Source organism: Oncorhynchus mykiss, chromosome 8 (assembly GCF_057628025.1).
Source record: "Oncorhynchus mykiss isolate SJ-2025 chromosome 8, ASM5762802v1, whole genome shotgun sequence".
Classification (NCBI taxonomy): Eukaryota; Metazoa; Chordata; class Actinopteri; order Salmoniformes; family Salmonidae; genus Oncorhynchus; species Oncorhynchus mykiss.
The window spans coordinates 62713823-62741158 of record NC_143029.1 but is presented as its reverse complement, the minus strand read 5'-3'; the positions used below and the strand labels follow the sequence as shown (position 1 = coordinate 62741158).

Sequence of the window (27336 nt, the reverse complement as noted above, 5' to 3'; positions counted from 1 at the left end):
ATGGTCAAGTAGTGAGTGTTAAAACTCACAGTGGCCCCACTCACGTGGAGCAATCTTAAAGACACAGACCCCTTCAGGCTGTCCCGGAAGTGTCCCTGACTAAGGAGCTTTTGAAGACAAGGGCTCTAACTGACCTCTGTGGTCAAGCTGGAGACAATAGACCTGTGTTCCAAACAAGGGGTGTTAGGTGTGTATTGACTGAACAAAAATCTAAATGCAACACGTAAAGTGTTGGTCCCATGTTTCATAAGCGGAAATAAAATATTGCAGATGTTTTCCAAACGCACAAAAAGCTTATTTCTCTCAAAGTTGGTGCACAAAGTTGTTAACATCCCTGATAGTGAGCATTTCTCCTTTGCCAAGATAATCCATCCACCTGACAGCTGTGGCATATCAAGAATCTGATTAATCAGCCTGATCATTACACAGGTGCCCCTTGTGTTGGGGACAATAAAAGGCTACTAAAATGTGCAGTTTTGTCACAAAACACAATGTCTCAAGTTTTGATGGAGAGTGCAATTGGCATGCTGACTGCAAGAATGTCCACTAGAGCTGTTGCCAGGGAATTAAATGTTCCTTTCTCTACCATAAGCTGCCTCCAACATCATTTTTAGAGAATTTGGCCGTATGTCCAACCAGCCTCACAAACACAGACCACGTACATTGCGTTGTGTGGGTGAGCGGTTTGCTGATGTCAATGAAATTGTTGCATGGTAGGCGTATATATTTTTTCAGTATAGATGTGTTTACTCGGGCTGTCAACTGATAAAAATAAAATAAAATCTGTGGCTACGGTTCTAGACAAGTCTCTCATTCACCATTGTGGCCTTACTGTAGCTGGCATTTGTGACTGAGACTTATAAAAGTGTGCTTCAAACAATGGACATTTGTGATCGCTAGACATACAAATATGATTATTTATGAATAGCTTTGAAACAAGCTCTAGTTGCAGACTCAACTGGACTAGATTGTGAACAACTCTTGGCGGAAACTCTCAGCTCGACTGCCGCGAGGGAGATTAGCACAATATCGTTCACGAACTGCAGTCATGAGTGCGATTTCATGTTCTTTTTTAGTAGGGGAGTTAGGCTACATGCAGCTAATTACATGTTGTACACAAAATACATTAAATCAACATGTTTGTACAAACTTGGCTGTTGTAATAGTTTTGCGAACATAAACACAACACTAATCTCTCGTGTACAGATGAAACTGCAAGAATCTGTCAAGGCACATAAAATGATGTGAATACGAGCAGCAGTAGTTCCTGGTTTGGGGTTTTCGTCATTGATTATTTGGATTAATTAAGATTGGGCGAAGGCGGTGCTTACATTAGTGCGGTGACTTCACAAGCCCGTGTGTGGAGGATAAACGGTTTCCACACCCACAAAGTCAAAATTGGCTATATTGTAAAAATTCATGAAAACAAACATTTATTTTTTGGCTATGATAAACACGGGTGAAATTAGCAGAAGAGAGGAGTTTAGCTGGAAGTTTCCGTTTGCGAGGGAAGAGAATTTGCTTCCTTCCTTTGCACAAAGGTAATAACAACTGTTAATGGGATTCCCCCCCTCCAAGCAAAACAGGAAATGACAAACTTTCACATGAGAATTTTACTTCTGGGTAACCGAGAAAAGCATAACAAAAACAGGCAGTCTAGAGATGTCATGTTCTACTTAGCTGCTGATTTTCACAGACAGGCAGAAAACTCTGTATTCGCAGCCACAGCCAAAAACAGAGTTTTACAGAAATGTATCTATCACGATTAATCGCAAATTCTGAATTTCCTTCAATTGAGCTGTAATTTAAGATTCTTTATACAAACAGCATTATGAGAATTTTGATGCCTTGATTTTGTCCAAAGTAACAGTTAGAAAAATCTGGTCATTTGATAAAGCTCTTTCTTTAACCTTAATATCAACTTGTTTTAACATTACACTGTTGTTTTTAGCTGTATAGATGTATTTATTATGTTTTCGGTGTATTTTTAACGCTTTCAATGTACGCTCAAAATATACAAAGTGCACTAGAATTACAAAAAGTTTAAAGTTAATTGAGTAGATAATAGATGTGTATTTACCTGTGTAGATACTAGGAGTGTATTTACCTGTGTAGATACTGGGAGTGTATTTACCTGTGTAGATACTGGGAGTGTATTTACCTGTGTAGATACTGGGAGTGTATTTACCTGTGTAGATACTGGGAGTGTATTTACCTGTGTAGATACTAGGAGTGTATTTACCTGTGTAGATACTGGGAGTGTATTTACCTGTGTAGATACTAGGAGTGTATTTACCTGTGTAGATACTGGGAGTGTATTTACCTGTGTAGATACTAGGAGTGTATTTACCTGTGTAGATACTGGGAGTGTATTTACCTGTGTAGATACTAGGAGTGTATTTACCTGTGTAGATACTAGGAGTGTATTTACCTGTGTAGATACTAGGAGTGCGTTTACCTGTGTAGATACTAGGAGTGTATTTACCTGTGTAGATACTAGGAGTGCGTTTACCTGTGTAGATACTGGGAGTGTATTTACCTGTGTAGATACTAGGAGTGTATTTACCTGTGTAGATACTGGGAGTGTATTTACCTGTGTAGATACTGGGAGTGTATTTACCTGTGTAGATACTGGGAGTGTATTTACCTGTGTAGATACTGGGAGTGTATTTACCTGTGTAGATACTAGGAGTGTATTTACCTGTGTAGATACTGGGAGTGTATTTACCTGTGTAGATACTAGGAGTGTATTTACCTGTGTAGATACTGGGAGTGTATTTACCTGTGTAGATACTAGGAGTGTATTTACCTGTGTAGATACTGGGAGTGTATTTACCTGTGTAGATACTCGGAGTGTATTTACCTGTGTAGATACTAGGAGTGTATTTACCTGTGTAGATACTAGGAGTGCGTTTACCTGTGTAGATACTAGGAGTGTATTTACCTGTGTAGATACTAGGAGTGCGTTTACCTGTGTAGATACTGGGAGTGTATTTACCTGTGTAGATACTAGGAGTGTATTTACCTGTGTAGATACTAGGAGTGTATTTACCTGTGTAGATACTAGGAGTGCGTTTACCTGTGTAGATACTAGGAGTGTATTTACCTGTGTAGATACTAGCGCTGGATGCCGGGATGCCAAACTGTGACTCGATGAACTTGGGTATGAAGGTGATGAAGGCGGTGACGATGGCGCTCTCTGCTGTGTAGGACAGGCTCACAAACAGGAAGGTGACATTACTCAGGATCCTCACTGCAGCCTTAGGCAGCTCTACACAGGGACAGGGAGGGAGAGACAGAGAGAGCGAGGGAGAGAAATAAACATGTAGGGGAACAAGACAGCACGTTAGCAAAATGAGCATAAGCCAGACAGACACAGGGAAGGCTGACGGAGCATTTATATTATGGAGCTATGCAAGGGTACATCTGCTCACCAGGAGGACATAAAGGAGTATGTACAATGTACAGTAATTCACATTCCTATTCAGATTCCCCACTACCTTAATAGGAAGAACATTTTCTCTGCCCATGATTAGAATGAAACCTCATTACAGTAGTACCCTATATATTTCAACTTAGTAAACTTAATTAGGACATAAAGCGAGGCAATGGGCTGTTATTATAGGGGCGGCAGGGTAGCCTAGTGGTTAGAGCGTAACCGGAAGGTTGCAAGTTCAAACCCCCGAGCTGACAAATCTGTCGTTCTGCCCCTGAACAGGCAGTTAACCCACTGTTCCTAGGCCGTCATTGAAAATAAGAATTTGTTTTTAACTGACTTGCCTAGTTAAATAAAGGTAAAATAAAAAAATAAAAAATTCCAAGTCATTTGTTATAGTGCGAGAGAAGTTCAGCTCTAGCTGTATATAGTGGTCTGTGGCAGCAACAAACCATGCCAAGCATTTATAGAATACGATCAGTATCAGTAACTAGGTTTCCATAAACTTGTCGAGTGATTTTGTGTCGACATCTAAAAAAATTGCATAGAAAAGAGACGCGACAATTGCCTGCTACAGTGAGTTTCCAATGAACTGTCTAAAAACAGCTGGACGTAAGGACGTCAACACCTAATAAAAACAAGTCTTTATATTATCCTTGCCCTGTAAAGAACAAATATTTTTATAATTGAAAAAAAAAAAGTATTTTCAAACAGTAGGCATTTAGAATTAAACGTGGAGAGGAGCTTTATAGTAACGTGATGACATCATGTGCCCCTCGTACCTTGACAATTATTTGGCAATCATAAGTTTCCATCATTTGTTGCAATAAAGGAGCGGTAGCTAGGCTAGCGAGCCAGCAGCCGGAGGGCTGCCAGTTCGAATCCGATGGGAAAAATCTGTTGAGAAGCGATTTGGCAACCGGAGGGTTGCTGGTATCAAATCATAGATACCATTGCCTGCCGTTGTGCCCTTGAGCAAGGCACTTAACCCCCCACAAGAACAGCTCCCAGAGCGCCCAGTGTGGCAACCCCCCGCAACTCTCCAAAACCTGTACGTGTATCTTTTAGAGGTAGGGTTAAAAGCGGAAGTAACATTTTGAGTGGACCTTGTGTGCAATTGAACAATAAAGTGATCTTAAAATAAAGAATGTTTGCCAAAAGAAAACCCCACTCCTGTAGAAACAGATATAAATGTTGTTGATCTTTAGAAAACTTCTCCTAGATCTGCCCGCAATTCATTTTTGTGTGAAATTGTTGTCGAATAAACCTGGTCAATGGAAACCTACAAATTCATAGTATATGAGAGGCAAGAGTCAGTGAGATAACCCTGCTTCTTACAGCCTCAATAGCACCCCAAATTGCAACCTAATAGCTATATAGTGCACTTCTTAGGGAATAGGGTACCATTTGGGACATACTGTATCCTCTCTCTCTGTATAACATACCTTTAATGTCTTTCCCAAAGCCCATGGATGATGTAACCTTCTGACTCTTGCTGTCGGCCTTCTCCTTGGTGATGTCATCATCGCTGGACACGTTGTCCAGGGTGATCTTTTTCCTCTTCTTCTTCTTCTTGTTTCTGGGAGGCAGCTTCTTGGGGAAGGCGAACATGGGGAATATGACCAGTAGCATGGCAATGGAACAGAGCAGGAAGCCGCTCCACCTGAGAGAGCAGAGAGGGTTTAGCTTCGTGATGGGGGCGGGGTATCGATTCTCAAAAAAAGAACAAAAATGTATTAAACAATTGCTAGGTAGTTAATGTTAGCTAGGCCTAGTCAGCTGTACCTGCGCTAAAGCTCCTGTATTTTTCCTCCTCTACCTTGTTCTCCATCTTCTTTTTAAATAGTGAGCCATCGTGTTTTCAGCACTGTTCACCGGACGTGCTACCTTGTCCCAGACCAACTCTCTAGACAGCAGGAGCAGTAGAGATTCTCTGAATGATCAGCTATGAAAAGCCAACTAAAATTTACTCCTGAGGTGCTGACCTGTTGCACCCTCTACATCCACTGTGATTATTATTATTATTATTTGACCCTGCTGGTCATCTATGAACATTTGAACATCTTGGCCATGTTCTGTTATAATCTCCACCCGGCACAGCCAGAAGAGGACTGGCCACCCCTCACAGCCTGGTTCCTCTCTAGGTTTCTTCGTAGGTTTTGGCCGTTCTAGGGAGTTTTTCCTAGCCACCGTGCTTCTACACCTGCATTGCTTGCTGTTTGGGGTTTTAGGCTGGGTTTCTGTACAGCACTTTATGACATCAGCTGATGTAAGAAGGTCTTTATAAATACATTTGATTGATTGACTTTTATTTCCATGACTGATCAAAAGTAATTTTCTCATGGCTCTCTAGTCTCTGCAGCAGACATGGTGAGCAATATGTTTGGAACATCAAATCGCAATAAAAATCACAGTATTGAATTGCAATACATATCGTATCAACATCTAAGTTTCGTGATTTCATATCGTGAGGTCCCTGGGAATTCCCAGCCCTAATGTCAAGTGTAATGTAAAGTGTTAATTTTGTATATGACAGTGTGTCTAAGACTATTTTCCTCTCAGGGAGCAAGCCTAGCGGTTAAGAGCGTTGGCCAGTAACTGAAAGGACACTGGTTCAAATTGCCGAGTTGACTACAGTAGGTGAAAAATCTGTCGATGTGCCCCTGAGCAAGGCACTTAACACGAATTGTGCCAGTAAGTTGCTCTGGATACGAGCGTCTGCTAAATGACCAAAATGTAAATATAAAAATGACATTCAAGTTTCTTATCCCATCCCTGTCCTATGATCTGCAATGAGTTCAATAGCACATTCCCACAACACACAAGCCCCAAATTAAACAGCATGGAACACTGGAAGAGTAATAGTGCATTTGGAAAGTATTCAGAGATGTTCGATCTGGTTCAAGTCCGGGCTCTGTCTGGACCACTCAAGGACATTCAGAGACTTGTCCCAAAGCCACTCCTTAGTTGTCTTGGCTGTGTATTTAGTGTCATTGTCTTGTTGGAAGGTGAACCGTCACCCCAGTCTGAGGTCATGAGTGTCCTGGAGCAGGTTTTCATCAAGGATCTCTCTGTACTTTGCCCCGTTTATCTTTCCCTCGTTCCTGACTAGTCTCCCAGTCCTTGCCACTGAAAACCATCCACACAGCATGACGCTGCCACCACCATGCTTCACCATAGGGATGGTGCCAGGTTTCCTCCAGACGTGGCGCTTGGCTTTCAAGCCAAAGATTTCAATCTTGGTTTCATTAGACCCTCGTCTGAGTATCCTTTAGGTGCCTTTTGGCAAACTCCAAGCGCCTTTTACTGAGGAGTGGCGTCCGGCTGGCCACTCTACCATAAAGCCCTGATTGGTGGAGTGCTGCAGAGATGGTTGTCCTTCTAGAAGGTTCTCCCATCTCCAAAGAGGAACTCTGGAGCTCTGCCAGACTGACCATCGGGTTCTTGGTCACCTCCCTGACCAAGGAACTTCTCCCCCGATTGCTCAGTTTGGCCGTGCGGCCAGTTCTAGGAAGAGTGTTAGTGGTTCCAAACTTCTTCCAATTAAGAATGATGGAGGCCACTGTGATCTTGGGGACCGTCAATGCTGCAGAAATGTTTAGGTATTGTTTTCTAAAAACTACAACTATATATATATCTAAAAAAAATATATATATAAAAAAAAAAAACTGTTTTCGCTTTATCATTATGGGGTATCGTGTGTAGATTGATGAGGATTTTTATTTTATTTAATACATTTTAGAATATGGCTGTAACGTAACAAAATGTGGAAAAAGGAGTCTGAATACTTTCCGAATGCACTGTATGTACATTATTTCAAATCCCATATTTGACAAGCTAACATGTACATAACATACATTTCTATCACCACCAATCAATCCCATCATATTTAACATATTAGGCCTAAGCATTAACAATCAAATATGTAAACGTCTAAATATAAACAAATATATATACGATTTTATTAGATATTTCATAAACAATACAAAACACATACAAACAACTAGATCATTACATCAGACCTGCCCAGAACCACTAGCCCCCCCCTATCTCCAGCATCTGGCCTCAAACTGCACCTCAAACTGCACCATTTTGTTTCTCTCTGTTGCCCACGCACATCATTTTTTGTATAATAAAGAATTTCACCTTTCCATTGTGTAAACGGCAGGCTGATGTACAGTTTTTGAGTATACATTTATTTTAAAGAAATTATGAGAATAGTATTGAAAGTTGGATGTATTTGAAAATATCGACCATGGTCAACCCACAATTGCAATTGTTGTCATAGAAATAAATGTATTTCCTATTACAAACTAATTTACAGTTTCTATGGCTTTAGTATTCCATGTGGGCCAATTTATCAATGAATTCTGAAAAGATATCGAACGATTGTTCCATACGGTTGTGTTTCTAGTGAGTGATATTGGTTCTTGTAAAATGTGTTTCATTTTCTTCCATATCATTAGTATTATTAACTATGAAGTTGTAATGTTCCTTTGAAAATAGACACATAAAAATGTTCTGGGTATTAGCGTATCTTCAATATGTACCCATTGTTCCTCTTTTATGCATTTAACTATATGTCGCAAGTACAAGCCTAGGTTGTGAGTTCATACAATTCCAAGTCTGGAAGATTAAAACCACCCTCAGACTTAGGAAAATGTCAAACTTAACTTTTTATTCTATGAAATGTATTTGCCAATATAAAAGGTCTGTTATGACCTACTATTATTTTTTAAAGAACGTCTTCGGTTGGATAGCAGTCGCTGTCCATGGTCCTGAAAGACCATGTAGCTATGTGCATAATAGCAAAGTTAATCAGCATATTGGTGTGGAGAACATTGCGGAGTCGGCGGCAGCAGCAGAGTGAGGCGATGAGAAAACAGCACTTGCCTTAAGACAGATCCTGCTTCTGTTGCCTGTTTGAGTGTTTGTTTAATAGCCTACTGATTCCATGAGCTCCAAGCCTCATTCAACCACAACATGTCAGATTAAGCAATTTAACAAATCCGCCCTTTTTAATATTTGCTATGCTGTAATAAAGGATTTACACTTTTTTTCCATTAGAACAGCCTCTCAGGTATAACTTAAAATGTCCTTAGTGTTATTTACACTGTTCCAAATGGCCAGAAAATATATAAATATATATATAATATTGTAATATAACAGCACCTGTTTTAGGCTGGGTTTCTGTATAGCACTTTGTGACATCTGCTGATGTAAAAACGGCTTTATAAATACATTTGATGGATTTTTTCATTGATCGCACTTCCCCTTTCCCTCTTCAGCAACCAGTAAATATTCCCTCGTTTCGAGTTTCTCTTTCATGTCCTCTGCATCTCTTTTGCTGTCACATATGTTAGGGTGTTCAGAGTTTGTAATAACCAATTTATTGATGCGAGTATGATAGGCTTTGGTCAGGCCCTATTGGTCACGTGCAGGCTAATGCATACATCTGTCACGTAAAGAGAGCAAAGGTTGAGGGATTAGGGAATCTATTTCCTGAACAAATTAGGGATTTTGGTAAGAGAACTTTTCAGTCAAAAATTGCTATAAGACAATGCACACAGTCTGTGTTTATTTTTTACCACAGCAAGTCTGAACCCAAATCAATTGCGGTCGGACTCCCCCTTGTCATTTGTGTGTCTTATTTGATCAAACAGTGCTCATAAAGCATCAGACAAGCTCAGTGCATATAGTTGATCTTTTTTAAACACATAGACACAGGGTGTGTCTACATGTAGTAAAATACATGTTTAAAAATGGACTATTCGATTGGTCGAAAGAACAGGCTATTCTCGGTTGACCAAAGATTTTTTGGGGGGTGGAGACAGCCCTAAAGAGAAGCCATGGCTTGTTGGGTTTGAGTCGCAGTGTTGCTTTAGCCACAGATTGGTTCACGGTTGTAAATAACTGACCGCTCCATTCTCTCCTGGTTACATGATGATTTTGATATATCGATTTTAAAAGGCTTATGTGATGTCTGGTTTCTTTATATAACCACAGTCTTGTTGATACAAAACTGAGCTACTCTCTCCCCATGCGTCCTATCGGTACGCGCATGCGCCTCTCTAACATTTCTATTCAATCGCATCATTTAACATATTCAGTGAAAAGTCTGGAACATTACCAGTTGCCAATGAAGCGGGGGTCGCTCTGATCGATGTTGACGATAGTCTTGGGGTCGACGTAGAAGCCGATGAGAACTCCTCCCATCAGGTACCCAGCAGCCGGACCCAGGGCTCCCATCACGTACATGACAGCTGCAGAGAGAAAGAAATACATGATGTGAGGCATAAGGACAAATGTACATGTTGAGAATGGATAAGAAGAGTTGGAATGCTAAGAGGACAGAAAATAAAGATTATGGATGCATCCCAAATGGCACCATCTTCCCTATATAGTTCACTACTTTTGACCGGAACCCAAATGGGGGCAACGTCATCTATCTAATGGTGCTAATGCTACTATGAACATGATATCCTCAAACACCTCAGCCAGAAGTGGATAGGTCTGCGTCCCAAATGGCACCCCATTCCCTATGAAGCGCACTACTTTTGACCCTTCACTATCGAGGGAATATGGTGCCATTTCTAGACACAGGCTAGGCCTTCCCTTTCTGTATCATCCAGCAATTCACACCCACATGACACAAAACTGCTTAATACTGTGTGTCATCACATCATGCACCAAGCAGTCTTCCTCCTGACTCAGTGTGGCAGCAAAACACAGGAAGTTGTGAGCCCCAGCTGATTGTGTGGACATGGGTTCCTGTCCAAGGCCTGGAGGCCAAGTTGCAGGCCCAATCTCTTATTTGAGCAGAGTACTATTTTTGCTTGCGGCACCCGTTATAGAACAGGCTCCGATGCAGACACACAGCAGCAGGAGCGTGGGCCCCAAAACGGCACCCTATTCCCACCCTTCTCCATGCTCACCCCAACACCAGTGTTTTATGTTAATGTGATCTATAGTGTTATTGTGTTTCCATCAGGAGTGTGACATTAAAGGCTTGTGGCGAGCAGAATCCTCAATGGAAATGCAGCCTAATGACCAGGCGCCTCATTTATAACTGTTGTGTAAAATTCGCCAAAAATGTCTGTGTACCATTTCTGAAAAAAGATAAACATATTGATTTATAAACCTTTATTTTCTGTATAATTTGGAACTATTGGCATTAAGGCCAAATCAAAAGAAACGCAAAGGAGCGTGTACACGCTGGAATTAGAATGCACGGTAGTGAATGGCAAAAAACAGATGGGCCGCGAGAGTCAATGCCGTCAACAGCGTCATGCCTGTAAAGTGAGCGGATAAACTTTTTGCATTGTTTGTGCATTGTTTTGTATAGTTAAAAGGGTCGATTTAGTGTTGATAAGTTTAGCTGCCAGTGCCAATAATACATACAGTATTTGAAAACAATAACTTTATGCCTACCGTTGTTGATTTCGAGCACAGGCATATTATAGCCAAGGCAGCTGGGAAACTCGAGGAACTCCATTCAAGAGAGAATACTGTTACGTATACTGAACAAGAATATAAACGCAACATGGAACAATTTCAAAGATTTTAGTGAGTTAACAGTTCATATAAGGAAATCAGTCAATTTAAATAAATGCATTAGGCCCTAATCTATGGATTTCGCATGCCTGGGCAGGGGCGCAGCCATGGGTGGGCCTGGGAGGCCATAGGCCCACCCACTGGGGAGCCTGGCCCTGCCAATCAGAATGAGTTATTCCCCACAAAAGAGCTTTATTACGACAGAAATACTCCCAGTGGTCTTCGGTTGTAAGGCCGGTTGGACATACTGCCAAATTCTCTAAAATGACGTTGGAGGCGGCTTATGGTAGTGAAATTAACATTCAAATATCCGGCAACAGCTCTGGTGGACATTCCTGTAGTCAGCATGCCAATTGCATGCTCCCTCAAAACTTGAGACATTTGTGGCATTGTGTTGCGTGACAAAACCACACATTTTAGTGACCTTTTATTGTCCCCAACACAAGGTGCATCTGTGTAACGACCATGCTGTTTAATTAGCTTATTGATATGCCACACCTGTCAGGTGGATGGATTATATTGTAGTGTATGTGAATTGATGCTCTCTAATCTTGTGCTCACATTTTAACGGCGTCTTTTCCATGTGGTTTGCCATGCAAAAGACAAATTGTTGTACAATATTAAGTTTATCTATAGATTATTGGGTTCATATGTCCTGCCTTGGTATAGACCCCGAGATTAAATAGGCAATGTCGTCACGATCCTATCGCACAGCAATACTGTAGCCTACCCATATTTTACTTAAGCTACCGTTCTAATCTTTAATTTGTGCTTTATCTGGAAAAGGATTGTGTCCCGTTTCTGAAAGACAAAACAATGGCAAATTGTTGTGGACCTGTCAGCAGAACGTTTGTTGAATTCAATTTTTTGCGTCAACTTTTCCCCCCAACCTACAGTGCCTACAGAAAGTATGTACACCCCTTGACTTTTTCCATATTTTGTTGTGTTATAGCTTGAATATCAAATTGATTTTTTGGGGTCACTGACATATACACAATACCCCATAATGTCAAAGCGGAATTATGTTTATTTACAAATTCTTACAAATGAAAAGCTGAAATGTCTTGAGTCAATAAGTATTTAACCCTTTGGTTATGGTAAGCATAAATACATTCAGGAGTAAAAATGTGCTTAAGAAGTTGCATAATAAGTTGCATGGACTCATTCTGTGTGCAATAATAGTGTTTAACATGATTTTTGAATGATTACCTCATCTCTGTACCCCACACATACAGATATTAGTTACACTTTGGATTGTGTATAAATATACCCAGTGACTACAAAGATACAGGCGTCCTTCCTAACTCAGTTGCCGGAGAGGAAGGAAACAGCTCAGGGATTTCACCATGATTTTAACGGCTGTGATAGGAGAAAACTGAGGAAGGGTCAGCAATATTGACAGTGAAAAGAAGGAAGAAATGCACTTTATGTCCTGAATACAAAGCGTTGTGTTGTATTGGATCTGCGCCAAACATATTACTGAGTATCACTCCATATTTTCAGGCATAGTGGTGGTTGCATCATGTTATGGGTACGCTTGTAATGGGTGAGGACTGGGGAGTTTTTCAGGATAAAAAAATAAACTGAATGGAGCTAAGCATAAGCAAAATCTGTTTCAGTCTGCTTTCCACCAAACACTGAAAAATGAATTCACCAAATCTACACTGGAGTTGCTTACCAAGAATACAGTGAATGCTACAGATTGCCCAAGTTACAGTTTTGACTTAAATCTAATTGAAAATATATGTCAAGACCTGAAAACGGTTGTCTAGCAATGATCAACAACCAATTTGACAAAGTTTGAAGAATTTTGAAAATAATAAAATGGACAAATGTTGCACAATCCTGGTGTGGAAAGCTCATTGAGATTTACCCAGAAAGCTGTAATCGCTAAAGGTGCTTCTACAAAGTATTGACTCACTGCTGTGAATACTTATGTAAATGAGATAGTTTCATTTTCAATACACTTCAAAAAACATGTTATCACTATGTAATTATGGGATATTGTGTGTAAATTATATACATTTTAAATTCAGGCATTAACAAAGGGGGTTACCGATGTTTTCAGAAGATGGGCAGGGACCCTGCTGTCCTAGCTTCAGGGAGAAGCTGGTTCCACCATTGGGGTGTCAGGACAGAGAAGAGCTTGGACTGGGCTGAGGGGGCGCTGCCCTCCCTTACGGGTGGGAGGGCCAAGAATCCTGAGGTGGAGTACTCAGGTTGGGGTGCATGGTTTGAGCATAGCATGAAGGTAGGGAGGGGCAGTCTCTTAATGTACTTGGGCTCGTGCAAACTTAACTTCATTCATACAGTTGATGTCAGAATTTTACATACACTTAGGTTTGAGACATTATAACCCGTTTTTCAACAACAAAATGAATGTGCTTTTGGTGCGAAAAGTGCAAATCAATCCCAGAACAACAGCAAAGGACTTGTGAAGATGCTGGAGGAAACAGGTACAAAAGTATCTATATCCACAGTAAAACAGGTCCTACAAATCAACATAACTTGAAAGGCCGCTCAGCAAGAAACCGCCATAAAAAAAGCCAGACTACGGTTTGCAACTGTACATGGGGACAAAGATTGTACTTTTTTGGAGAAATGTCCTCTGGTCTGATGAAACAAAAATAGAACTGTTTGGCCATAATGACCATCGTTATGTTTGGAGGAAAAAGGGGAATGCTTGCAAGTCGAAGAACACCATCCCAACAATGAAGCATGGGGGTGGCAGCATCATGTTGTGGGGGGGCTTTGCTGCAGGAGGGACTGGTGCACTTCACAAAATAGATGGCATCATGAGGATGGAAAAATGTGGATATATTGAAACAACATCTCAAGAAAACAATCAGGAAGTTAAAGCTTGGTCGCAAATGGGTCTTCCAAATGGACAAAAAAAAACAAGCATATTTGCAAAGTTGTGGCAAAATGGCTTAAGGACAACAAAGTCAAGGTATTGGAGTGGCCAACACAAAGCCATGACTTCAATCCTATAGACAATTTGTGGGCAGAACTGAAAAAGCGTGGCGGGCAAGGAGGCCTACAAACCTGACTCAGTTACACCAGCTCTGTCAGGAGGAGTGGGCCAAAATTCACCCAACTTATTGTGGGAAGCTTGTGGAAGGCTACCCTACATGTTTGACCCAAGTTAAACAATGTAAAGGCAATGCTACCAAATACTAATTGAGTGTATGGAAACTTCTGACCCACTGGGAATGTGATGAAAGAAATAAAAGCTGAAATAAATCATTCTGACATTTCATATTCTTAAAATAAAGTGGTGATCCTAACTGACCTAAAACAGGGAATTTTTACTAGGATTAATTATCAGGAATTGTGAAAAACTGAGTTTAAATGTATTTGGCTAAGGTGTATGTAAACTTCTGACTTCAACTGTAAATCCTACTTAAATGTAAAAGATCCTCTATTAAATTCGACTGTATACAGGTATAATAAACCACACTGCCTATGATATCGCAAAACTTGAAATACATATAGCCTATCTATTTACTAGGCAACTAGGTCCAATTAAATTAGAGATGCGCATGATCATTTGTTGTATGTTTTCCTTTGGGAATATGAACCCATTACGGCCAGAAAAGGAATATATTCTGTAATGGTTATGAAAATTAAATAAATAGGTAAAAGACTGTCTAATTATAAGATTAATTACAAGATTTAGATTTAAAAAAATAAAATCTAAAACAAGAATGGTTGCGTTCTTGTTCATTTGTTTTCCTATTTTTAGTTAATAAGCTTTTAAAAATATCCCCCATTTGCACAAAATTCTTACTTGCAGATTGCAATTAAATATTTTAATCACCAAGTCACACAAAGTCTGCGGGGAGGGGAGTACATTCTCACATTAAGTCATTTTTAATAACATTGTGTGTGTGAAAACTGGCGCATGCACATTTTAGGGTATATTTTGTGCATATGCAGTTTATAAATGAGGCCCCAGGATCCTGGTCAAAAGTAGTGCACTATGTAGGGAATAGGGTGCCATTTGGGAAACATCCCATCATCATTGTCTGGCTCTTTGTGGAAATGCAGTCCTCATAAATTGTTGAATGAATTGAATGTGAAATGCTCCTGTTGGTTTCTACATGATGCAATTGCCCTGTAATAAAAACAGGATGACGTAACCATTGAGGTAGAAAAAACATTTTTTAAGTTTCTCTTTGGAGGCACAAATGCTTTGTGCGTGACTGTGGAGCAATAAAGTTGACAAGTGACCCCGTTCCCCTACTGCTCTTCTGTCAGTCACCCTAGACCAAGGCAGATTCAGAGACATGTACAGGTTTTGAACTGGTTGTCCTGTACAGACAGCGTGGTTCATTTGAATGGGGAACAAAGTGGTGAACTACCCATTCAGTCAGAGTCCATTATTATCATTAATACATTGCTTAATTACATACAGTATATTCTTAGGGAGCTGTTCTGTGTCTCTACAGCCCTGAGTACATGAGCTCAGATGGGTGAAATTAGGTGTTTTACTGTTAGTGTCTGTGTCCTGTACTCATAAAGGAGATTGATGCAAGCGTAACGGGCCGGATGTTACAGGAAAATTATGCGAGCCTCAGCCTGGCAGCTGGATCAATTGGGACCCTGTGACCTTGCGGGAGGGAGGGAGGGAGGGAGGGAGACTGGCGGCACAGGGTCAGGCACAATGAAATGTGGGATGACTGCATCGTCATGGCAACCTGCTGACACTGCACTGTCATCTTACAACTATCCAACAAATCTGCTTTATTTCCCATAGACAGCCCCCCAGATCACAGCCCCAACTGAAACAGAACTGCCTGTATGACCAAATGTAGAGGACACCAACTGAAGCCATATATATACACATTGCATTCAGAAAGTATTCACACCCATTGACTTCTTCCACATTTTGTTGTGCTACAAATTGGGATTAAAATAGATTTGTCTTATTTTTCTCAACGATTTACACAAAATATTCTGTAATGACAAATTGGATTAAGATTTAAGATTAATGAAAGTATTTCAACCCCCTGAGTCAATACATGTTACAATTGCCTTTGGCAGCCATTATGGCTGTGAGTCTTTCTGGGTAAGTCTCTAAGAGCTTTGCACACCTGGATTGTTCAATATTTGCCCATTATTATTTTTTAAACTCTCCAAGCTCCGTTAAATTGGTTATTGATCATTGCTAGACAATCTATTGCAAGACTTGAAAATGGCTATCAAGCCGATTTAAGTCAAAACTGTAACTCGGCAGCTCAGGAACAGTCAATGTTGTCTTGGTAAACAGCTCCAGTGTATATTTGGCCTTGTCCTGCTGAAAGGTGAATTTGTCTCCCCGTGTCTGTTGGAAAGCAGACCAGGTTTTCCTCTCAGATATTGCCTGAGCTCAGCTCTATTCCGCTTATTTTTATCCAACCCCCCAAAATGTTTTACTCGCTAGTTCTTGCTGATGACAAGCATATCCATAACATGATGCAGCCAGCACCATGCTTGAAAATATGAAGAAAATATGAAGAATGGTACTCAGTGATGTGTTGTGTTTGCCTCAACAAGGACAAAAGGCAAACTTTTTTGCCACATTTATTGCACTATTACTTTAGTGCCTTATCGCAAACAGGATGCATGTTGTGGAATATGTTTTATTGTGTACAGGCTTCTTTTCACTGTAATTTAGGTTAGTATTGTGGTGTAACTACAATGTGGTTGATCCATCCTCAGTTTCCTCCTATCTGGCCTCCCAAGCGGGTGCAGTGGTCTAAGGCACTGCACTGGCTAGCCGTGCCACTAGAGATCCTGGTTTGAGTCCAGACTCTGTCGCAGCCGGCCGCGACTGGGAGACCCATGGGGCAGCGCACAATTGGCCCAGCGTCGTTCGGGTTAGGGGAGGGTTTGGCCGGCAGGGATGTCCTTGTCCCATCGCACTCTAGCGACTCCTGTGGCGGGCCGGGCGCATGCACGCTGAAGAACACCATCCCAACCGGTTGCCAGGTGTACGGAGTTTCCTCCGACACATTGGTGTGGCTGGCTTCCGGGTTAAGCAGTGTGGCTTGGTTGGGTCGTGTTTCAGAGGATGCATGGCTCTCGACCTTCGCCTCTCCCGAGTCTGTACGGGAGTTGCAGCATTGAGACATGACTAACTACCAATTGGATACCACATAATTGGGGACAAAAAGGGGTAAAAGTAACAACAAAAAAGCCATTAAACTCCATAGCCAAACTGTTCCAAAATCACCACTGACCTCAACAGTTTCCTTTCTCCTGGCAACTGAGTTAGAAAAGATGCCTGTATCTTTGTAGTCACTGGGTGTATTTATACATCATCTAAAGCATATGGCGGTGTCAGAGGAATGCCCAAAACATTTCCAAAGATTCCAGTCACCCAAGTCATAGACTGTTCTCTCTGCTACTGCACGGCAAGCGGTACCGGAGTGCCAAGTCTAGGTCCGAAAGGCTCCTTAACAGCCCCCCCCCCCCTTTGTTTTTACACTGCTGCTACTGGCTGTTTATTATTATCTAAGCAGTTACTTTACAAATTACCTCGTCTAACCTGTATCCCCGTACATTGACTCGGTACCGGTACCCTCTGTATACACGCGCATTATTGTTAAGTAATTATATTGTGTTACTTTTTCTAAATTACCATGTTTTGAACTCTTTCTTGAACTGCATTGTTGGTTAAGGGCTTGTAAGTAAGAATTTCACAGTAAGGTGAAATTGTATACCGGTTGTATTCGGTGCATTCCTGTGACAAAAAAAAATGATGTATTTGAATTAATAACTTCACCATGCTCAAAGGGATATTCAGTGTCTGTATTTTATTTTTTATCTATCTACCAATAGGTGTCCATCTTTGCGAGCCATTGGAAAATGTTCCCTGGTCTTTGTGGATGAATCTGTGTTTGAAATTTACGACTCGACTGCGGGACCTCACAGATAATTGCAAGAGATGGGATAATCATTCAAAAATCCTGTTAACCACTATTATTGCACACAGAGTGAGTCTATGCAACTTATTATGTGACTTGTTAAGGAAATCTTCACTCCTGTACGTATTTAGGCTTGCCATAAGAAAGGAGTTTAATACCTATTGACTAAAGATATTTCAGTTTAAAACATATTTTAAAAAATAAAAAAAATGTCATGTATAAGGCAAGCAACACTGAAGCATGCACGGGAGCACCAGCTGTTTTTGTACACTGCTGCTTCTCGCTGTTTATTATCTATGCCTGGTCACTTCACGCCTACCACATGTAAAAATTACCTCAACTAACCTGTACCCCTACACACTGACTCAGTACCGGTACCCCCTGTATATAGCAGGTACCGGTACCCCCTGTATACATTACTTCATCTATGGATCTGTTGGGGCAGTACGCGAATTGGAGTGGGTTTAGAGTGTTTGGGAGGATGCTGTTGATGTGAGCCATGACCAGCTTTTCAAAGCACTTCATGGCTACCGACATGAGTGCTACTGGGCGGTAATCATTTAGGTAGGTTACCTTCACTTCCTTGGACACAGGGACTATGGTGGTCTGCTTGAAACATGTAGGTATTACAGATGTCATTGAAGACACTTGACAGTTGGTCGGCGCATGCTTTGAGTACACGTCCTGGTAATCCGTCTTGCCCAGCGGCTTTGTGAATGTTGACCTGTTTAAAAGGTTTTGTTCACATCGGCTATCGAGAGCATTATCACAGTCATCCGGAACAGCTGGTGCTCTTGTGCATGCTTCAGTGTTGCTTGCCTCGAAGCGAACATAAAAAGGCATTTAGTTCGTCTGGTAGGCTTGCATCACTGGGCAGCTCGCGTCTGAGTTTCCCTTTGTAGTCCGTAATAGTTTTCAAGCCCTGCCACATCCGACGAGCGTCAGAGCCGATGTAGTAGGATTCAATCTTAATCATATATTGACGCTTTGCTGGTTTGGTTGTTCGTCTGAGGGCGTAGCGGGATTTCTTTTAACCTTTTGTAACTAGGGGGCAGTATTTTCATTTTTGGATAAAAAACGTTACCGTTTTAAACAAGATATTTTGTCACGAAAAGATGCTCGACTATGCATATAATTGACAGCTTTGGATAGAAAACACTGACGTTTCCAAAACTGCAAATATATTGTCTGAGAGTGCAACAGAACTGATGTTACAGGCGAAACCCAGATAAAAATCCAATCAGGAAGTGCCGCATTTTTTGAAACCGCCTCATGCCAATGACTCCTTATATGGCTGTGAATGAGCTACGAATGAGCTTCCTTTTTCAAAGTATTCCCCAAGGTGTCTACAGCATTGTGACATCTTTTTTTGCGCATTTATGTTGAAGAATAGCCGTAAGGGACCACATTTAGCAAGTGGTCACATAATGGCTCCAGCAGAAAATCTTGCGTAAAGTACACAAGTAGCCATTTTTCCAACCGCTTCTTATGAGAAACCAATTGTCTCGACGGATATATTATCGAATTGTTATGTGAAAAACATCTTGAGGATTGATTCTAAACAACGTTTGCCATGTTTCTGTCGATATTATGGAGCTAATTTGGAAAAAAGTTTGGTGTTGTAGTGACCGCATTTTCCGGTCGATTTCTCAGCCAAACGTGACGAACAAACAGGAGCTATTTCGCCTACAAAAATTATATTTTTTGAAAAAAGGAACATTTGCTTTCTAACTGGGAGTCTCGAGTGAAAACATCCGAAGTTCTTCAAAGGTAAATGATATAATTTGATTGCTTTTCTTATTTTTGTGAAAATGTTGCCTGCTGCCAGCAGAGCCTAGCATAGCATTATGCCATGATAAACTTACACAAATGCTTGTCTAGCGTTGACTGTAAAGCATATTTTGAAAATCTGAGATGACAGTGTGATTAACAAAAGGCTAAGCTGTGTCTCAATATATTTCATTTGTGATTTTCATGAATAGGAAGATTTTGTAGGAAGATTTATGTCCGCTGCGTTATGCTAATTATTTGAGGCTATGATTACGCTCCCGGATCCGGGTTTGATAGTCGCAAGAATTAAGCGTCCGGATTAGTCTCTCGCTCCTTGAAAGCGGCAGCTCTAGCCTCTGGCTCGATGCGCATGTTGCCTGTAATTCATGGCTTCTGGTTGGGATGTGTACGTACGGTCACTGTGGGGACGACGTCGTCAATGCACTTATTGATGAAGGCGATGACTGAGGTGGTGTACTCCTCAATGCCATTGGAGGAATCCTGAAACATATTCCAGTCTATGCTAGCAAAACAGTCCTGTAGTGTAGCATCCGCGTCATCTGACCACTTCCGTATTGAGCGAGTCACTGGTACTTCCAGCTTTAGTCTTTGCTTGTAATCAGGAATCAGGAGGATAGAGTTATGGTCAGATTAGCCAAATGGAAGGCAGGCGAGAGCATTGTATGCATCTCTGTGTGTGGAGTAAAGGTGGTCTAGGTTTTTTTTTTCCATCTGGTTGCACATGTGACATGCTGGTAAAAATTTGGTAAAACGTATTTAAGCTTGTCTGCATTAAAGTCCCCGGCCACAGGAACACCGCTTCTGGGTGTGCATTTTCTCCTTTGGTTATGGCCTTATAGAGCTGGTTGAGCATGGTCTTAGTGCCAGCTTTGTTCTGTGGTGGTAAATCGAAGCCTATGAATTATATAGATGAGAACTCTTGGCAGATAGTGTGGTCTACAGCTTATCATAAGGTACTCTACCTCAGGCGAGCAATACCTTGAGACTTCTTTAATATTAGACATCGCGCACCAGCTGTTTTTGACAAATGGACACACACCCTCACAGCTTCTCTGCTCTGCCGGTGCATGGAAAATCCCGGCAGCTCTATATTATCCGTATCATCGTTCAGCCACGTCTCGGTGAAACACAAGATATTAGAGTTTTTAATGTCCCGTTGGTAGGATAATCTTAAATCGTATGTCATTAATTTTATTTTCCAGTTGGAGTTTACTCGCTCGCCTATGGAGTCCAAGAAAATAATGATGTTGTATTGTGTTGGTCAATCATGGGCACACTCATGACAACCTGACCTAATAAACCTAGTACCAATAAAATCTCACACTGTTTTGAGATTATATACACAGTATAATCTTAGATTAAAAGCTACTGTAAGAACCCTCTTAATATGTAAAAGAACATCTGGTTATCTAGCCTTTTTTTGGACTAACTATAGGTTCATTCCCTGGTTTCCAAAGCCTATAAATCCCTCTTCCTGGAACTCAGTGAATAACATACAACGAATAAACATTTGCTCCACTACCTAAGAGTTATGTCCTGTCCTCAGAGTAACTGTCTGTCTGTGGTCTGTGGCTCTATCAGACTGAATAGAGATCTGTCAAAGACCATTAGTGTTGTCCACTCTAGTCTACGTCCCAAATGGCACCTTATTCCCTATTTAGTGCACTACTTTTGACCAGAGTCTGTCCTCCTTCACAGCCTTCGTGTTCCAGCTAGCCAGACAGGAAATGATGGGCCAAGTTCTGTCACATCTTGGCCAGTGTGTATCCAGCCATTGTACAGCTGGCACCAAGTGACCGCATGATCAAAGCTGCTCAGTCCTTTGTGAACCGGCCTTCCACGAGAACACCGTTAGACTGGGTCTAGGAGAAGAAAGGGGACTGACTTTGGGCTGTGTCAAAGGCTTTCTTTAGAGGGTTCTAGTCAAAAGAGGTGCACTATATAGGGAGCACGGTGCCATTTGGGACACAAACGGGAGCTAATTATTTTGTGGAGTTTATTTTCTCTGAGTGTACGAGAGGCAGGCACCAGGCAGCCACATGGGCGACCACAGAATACAAGCCTGTATCATAACTATTCTTTATTTTCAGTGTTTAGGCCTTAATTAGGTTTACCTTGTTTCAGACCACTGGAGAGAAAAGATCTAGGGACAAGGATTGATTGAATAACTGAAGTCAAATTTTAAGTAGCTAATGTCATAATGTATTGTAAGGCCTTGTGTATAGGCAGAGGCAGGTGGAAAGACAGTAGGAGACATTCTATCTGAACCCAAACAGTAGACCTAGTCAGTAAATCTGGCACAGAGGTGGCTAGCCGAGTTGCCTTCCTCCTTTATCTCCTAGTTTATTTCCGGTGCGTTGTGTAGTCTTTTGGACCTTTCACACCCCATCTCACACACACACTCATGTCTTACCTAGATAAAGAGAGGCATTCTCCTTCTTGACGTTGTCGTCCAGGTAGGTGGGTCCCAGGGTGTAGATGGGCGTCGACCCCATGCCTACCAGTATCTGTGCAATGATGAACAGGGCCACGTACAGGTTGTGCTCATTACCCTCCTGGTCTCTGGGACAAGACACATCCAGGAAGTCCTTGCCACTGCCGTTGTTGTTCATACACAGGCCCTCGTTGCCCCGGGACGAGTTCACCTCCAGGATTTGGTACGGAGGGGAGATGAAGTGAGGCAAGGAGAAGAGTGCTGCTCCGACGGCTATGAACACCGCACCCACGGCCAACCACCTGGGCCTCTGCCCTCGGCCTCCGAAGTAACTGATGAAGACCACCACCAGCAGACTGCCTATGTCAAAGCAGCTGACGAGCAGGCCGGACTCAGAGCTCCGGAGGCTGTACCTCTTCTCTATGGTGGTGATGACACTGCTAAGGTAGCCAGACACCATCAGTGACTGGATGAATGTCAGGTAGCACATGCAAAATAAAAAACAGCGAGAGTCTTCGAGAATTGCATTAATGTATTTCCTAGTGGGTAAACGCATCAGGGGTAACCTCGAGGTGAGGAAGCCTTGCCTCGTTGGGTTTTTACTCCTGGGCTTGCTCACCTGTGTCTCCGTGTTAAATGAACTACTCAACCCCACCACACTAGAACTGGAAGGGGAATAGTTAACATTAGTCCTAGTGGAGGATTCAGGTAGAGGTTGGTTCAGGTTGATCCTCTGTGGGAGTTGGATTAATTCAGCACACTTTTCCTCCGTTATTGACACCTGCTGCTGCATAGACTTGGCCAACAAGGACTTGCTTTGCTGGCCTGAGTCATTCAGAGCAGGTAAACTTTTGGATTTGAAGTTAGTGCTAGCAGGGTCCTCCTCCTCATACTGACTCAATAACTCATCATCCGCTTGAAGGGGTTCTGACAGGTCATTCTCTGTCTCCTTGTGGTCATCAGATGCCATTGTGTTTTGTTGATGAGCTGGCTGAATTCACAAGAGTAAGTTTAAAAGTCCAGTCACTGCGTTCAATAGCTGACACCACTTACACTATAATATACACACTTCATCCAGTAAAAAACAGCTTCGGGCTACAAGCCAGGCCCAATAAAAGTGAGAAAATAAGGGATAATGGCTTTTGCGTTGGCTTATCTTTGCACTGCCTCTATGTTTATCTCGCGAACCCTTGTGCTCTGCCAGCATCTGATTCTGGAGCTCGAGGCCTCTGGTGTCGTAGATTGTCTGCCATGCCTTTAGCCGCTGCAGATGCTCACCATCACTAACGTTAACTGAGTCGGTAGAGGATGTTGGTGTTTTGAGTCAAATAGAAAGAAAATGGTATTGGGTCGATGACACGGCAGAGTTGACATGGTCCCCCTGGAATCCCCTTTACAAAAAGAAGAAAGTAATACATTTCAGACATATTGAGTGTTTTCACCTCCCCAGTACCACCTAAGGTTAGCTGTCATTGTCGTAACATAATCTGTATGTTTTGAGTAGCTAGGCAGCTAATTGTTAACGTTAGACATGAAAACGAACAACTGAAACCAGTCTTGACATTCAACAACAATAAAAAAAACTGACATGCTACTAAAAACACCGTTGAATGGCCATCTAGCATTTACCGACGTCGACCAGTTTTCAATACAGCCCTACATAAAAAATAGCCATAAATAAGTAGCTAGCTAACGTTATCTACAGTCGCCTAGTAAACACTGCGGCTAGCTCTGGCGAGCGGCTGCTGGTGGCAGGCTTGTAGCTAGCTAATAATAGCTGTTAATTAAAATACAATCGCTAACAAACCTGACGATTGTAAGTAATAGCAGGGCCCTTGATTCTTCCTTTAAATGTCCCATTTAAAACCCATTTGACGGCCGTTATCAAATTGCACCAGACCAAGATCTCGTCATCCCTGTCTTTAGCTTTACATTCTGACTCTCACTCACTGAAGAGAATGAAGTTGTTTACCACGACCCGGGTAGTACTAGCCTCTGTAGCTTCCGAGGCCCCTCACTGGTTCGATTTTACTGGGGCGGAAGTGTCGTGTGGCCATATTAAATATTTGTATAACTCATTGTTCTATCTGTGGCCATATGAAGTGATGCTAATGCTTGGGGGTGAAGTTGCTCCTAAAAACAGATCTAGAATCAGCTTATTGTACAAAGCCGCAGTTTGCTTCTGCGTCTGGCAAATGCAATGCCTGTGATATATTATCTTAAATTCAATCATGCGTGTCTATGACTTCGTTGCATACGGAAAAATTATACTTCACTTCATACTATTTTTTAAAAATACTGATATAGTCGCATTTTTTTCAGCTTTATTGGATGGTATGTATTTTCTGTGTGTTCTGTAAAATAAAATGTTATCTGCTGGACAATTATGCCCTCTGCTGATAAGGGGAAGAACACAGGACGGCCCAACCAGGTGATCAGAATGTATTCATACCCCTTGAATTATTCCACATTTTGTTGTTACAGCCTGAATTCAAAATGGATTAAATAGATATTGTTCCTCTCACCCATCTACACATAATGACAAAGTGAAAAATGTTTTTAGACATTTTTCCAAATGTATTAGTAATTACAGTACGTCAAGTTTGGACACCTACTCATCACAGGGTTTATCATTATTTTGACTATTTGATAGTAAAATGACAAGCATACCCTAAACACGATGTAGCCACCACCATGTTTGAAAATATGAAGTGGTACTCAGTGATAGGTTGTTGGATTTGTCGCAAACATAATACATTGTTTTCAGGCATTCAAGTGCATTTCGTTGCCACATTTTTTTGCAGTTTGACCATGCAGCTGTTCATGGTCTGCCGGTGGCCTTATTGCAAACATGATGCACGTTTTGGAATAGTTTTGTTCTGTACAGGCTTCCTTTTCACTCTGTCATTTAGGTTAGTATTGTGATGTAACTACAATGTTGTTGACCCATCCTCAGTTTTGTCCTATCACAGCATTAAATTCTGTTTTTAAAGTTACCATTGGCTTCATGGTGAAATCCGTGAGCGGTTTCCTTCCTCTTCAGTAACTGAGTTAGGAAGGACGCCTCTATCTTTGTAGTGACTGGATGTATTGATACACCATCCAAAGTGTAATTAATAACTTGCTCCACCATGCTCAAAGGAATATTCAATGTCTGCTTTTTTGTTGTTGTAATTTAAAAAATATATACCAATAGGTAGAAAATATACCTGGCCTTTGTGGTTGAAATTCACTGCTCGACTGAGGAACCTTACAGATAACTACAGTGGGGCAAAAAAGTATTTAGTTAGCCACCAATTGTGCAAGTTCTCCCACTTAAAAAGATGAGAGAGGCCTGTAATTTTCATAGGTACACTTCAACTATGACAGACAAAATGAGAAGAAAAAAATCCAGAAAATCACATTGTAGGATTTTTAATGAATTTATTTGCAAATTATGGTGGAAAATATTTGGTCAATAACAAAAGTTTATCTCAATACTTTGTTATATACCCTTTGTTGGCAATGACAGAGGTCAAACGTTTTCTTTAAGTCTTCACAAGGTTTTCACACACTGTTGCTGGTATTTTGGCCCATTCCTCCATGCAGATCTCCTCTAGAGCAGTGTTGTTTTGGGGCTGTTGCTGGGCAACACGGACTTTCAATTCCCCCCAAAGATTGTTTATGGGGTTGAGATCTGGAGACTGGCTAGGCCACTCCAGGACCTTGACATGCTTCTTACGAAGCCCCTCCTTCGTTGCCCGGACGGTGTGTTTGGGATCATTGTCATGCTGAAAGACCCAGCCACGTTTCATCTTCAATGCCCTTGCTGATGGAAGGAGGTTTTCACTCAAAATCTCATGATACATGGCCCCATTCATTCTTTCCTTTACACGGATCAGTCGTCCTGGTCCCTTTGCAGAAAAACAGCCCCAAAGCATGATTTTTCCACCCCCATGCTTCACAGTAGGTATGGTGTTCTTTGGATGCAACTCAGCATTCTTTGTCCTCCAAACACGACGAGTTTAGTTTTTACCAAAAAGTTATATTTTGGTTTCATCTGACCATATGACATTCTCCCAATCTTCTTCTGGATCATTCAAATGCTCTCTAGCAAACTTCAGACGGGCCTGGACATGTACTGGCTTAAGCAGGGGGACACGACTGGCACTGCAGGATTTGAGTCCCTGACGGCATAGTGTGTTACTGATGGTAGGCTTTGTTACTTTGGTCCCAGCTCTCTGCAGGTCATTCACTAGGTCCCCCCGTGTGGTTCTGGGATTTTTGCTCACCGTTCCTGTGATCATTTTGACCCCACGGGGTGAGATCTTGCGTGGAGCCCCAGATCGAGAGAGATTATCAGTGGTCTTGTATGTTTTCCATTTCCTAATAATTGCTCCCACAGTTGACTTCTTCAAACCAAGCTGCTTACCTATTGCAGATTCAGTCTCCCCAGCCTGGTGCAGGTCTACAATTTTGTTTCTGGTGTCCTTTGACAACTCTTTGGTCTTGGCCATAGTGGAGTTTGGAGTGTAACTGTTTGAGGTTGTGGACAGGTGTCTTCTATACTGATAACAAGTTCAAACAGGTGCCATTAATACAGGTAACGAGTGGAGGACAGAGGAGCCTCTTAAAGAAGAAGTTACAGGTCTGTGAGAGCCAGAAATCTTGCTTGTTTGTAGGTGACGAAATACTTATTTTCCACCATAATTTGCAAATAAATTAATTAAAAATCCTACAATGTGATTTTCTGGATTTTTCTGTCATAGTTGAAGTGTACCTATGATGAAAATTACAGGCCTCTCATCTTTTTAAGTCGGAGAACTTGCACAATTGGTGGCTGACTAAATACTTTTTTGCCCCACTGTATGTGTGGGTAGAGATGTAGTAATTCGAAAATCATGTTAAAACACTATTTTTGCACACAGTGAGTCCATGCAACTTCTGTGACTTGTCAAGCACATTTTCCCTCCTGAACTTATTTAGGTTTGACAACTAAAGGGGCTGAATACTTCCACTCGACACATTTCAGCTTTTCATTTTTACTCTGTAAAAACGTCTAAAAACACAACTCCACTTTGACATTATGGGGTATTATTGTTCGTAGGCCTGTGACAATATTTTAATCCATTTTAAGTTCAGGCTGTAACAACAAAATGTGGGAAAAAAGTCAAAAGGTACACAGATACATGTATTACAACAGGGTAACAGTTGTTACTAAAAAGTGTGGC

At 41.5% G+C, this 27336-nt stretch overlaps 1 protein-coding gene across 2 annotated transcripts in view; it reads right to left on the bottom strand.

The window, feature by feature from the left end:
* The window catches only part of slco5a1a (solute carrier organic anion transporter family member 5A1a), a 34232-nt gene extending 9971 nt beyond the window's left edge, over nt 1-24261 (bottom strand). Inside the window, exons 1-5 of one of the 2 annotated variants that reach the window (XM_090182224.1) lie at nt 24077-24261; nt 22106-23517; nt 9567-9699; nt 4882-5099; nt 3107-3271 (exon numbers count right to left, since the gene is read on the bottom strand). In XM_090182224.1, coding sequence (XP_090038350.1) covers nt 3107-3271; nt 4882-5099; nt 9567-9699; nt 22106-23096 — 1507 coding nt within the window. In that variant the 5' untranslated portion in view covers nt 23097-23517; nt 24077-24261. Of the gene's footprint in view, nt 1-3106; nt 3272-4881; nt 5100-9566; nt 9700-22105; nt 23518-23933 lie in introns of both variants that reach the window. The other variant, XM_090182222.1, reaches the window with a different exon arrangement.
* Between the last annotated feature and the right edge of the window lie 3075 nt (nt 24262-27336).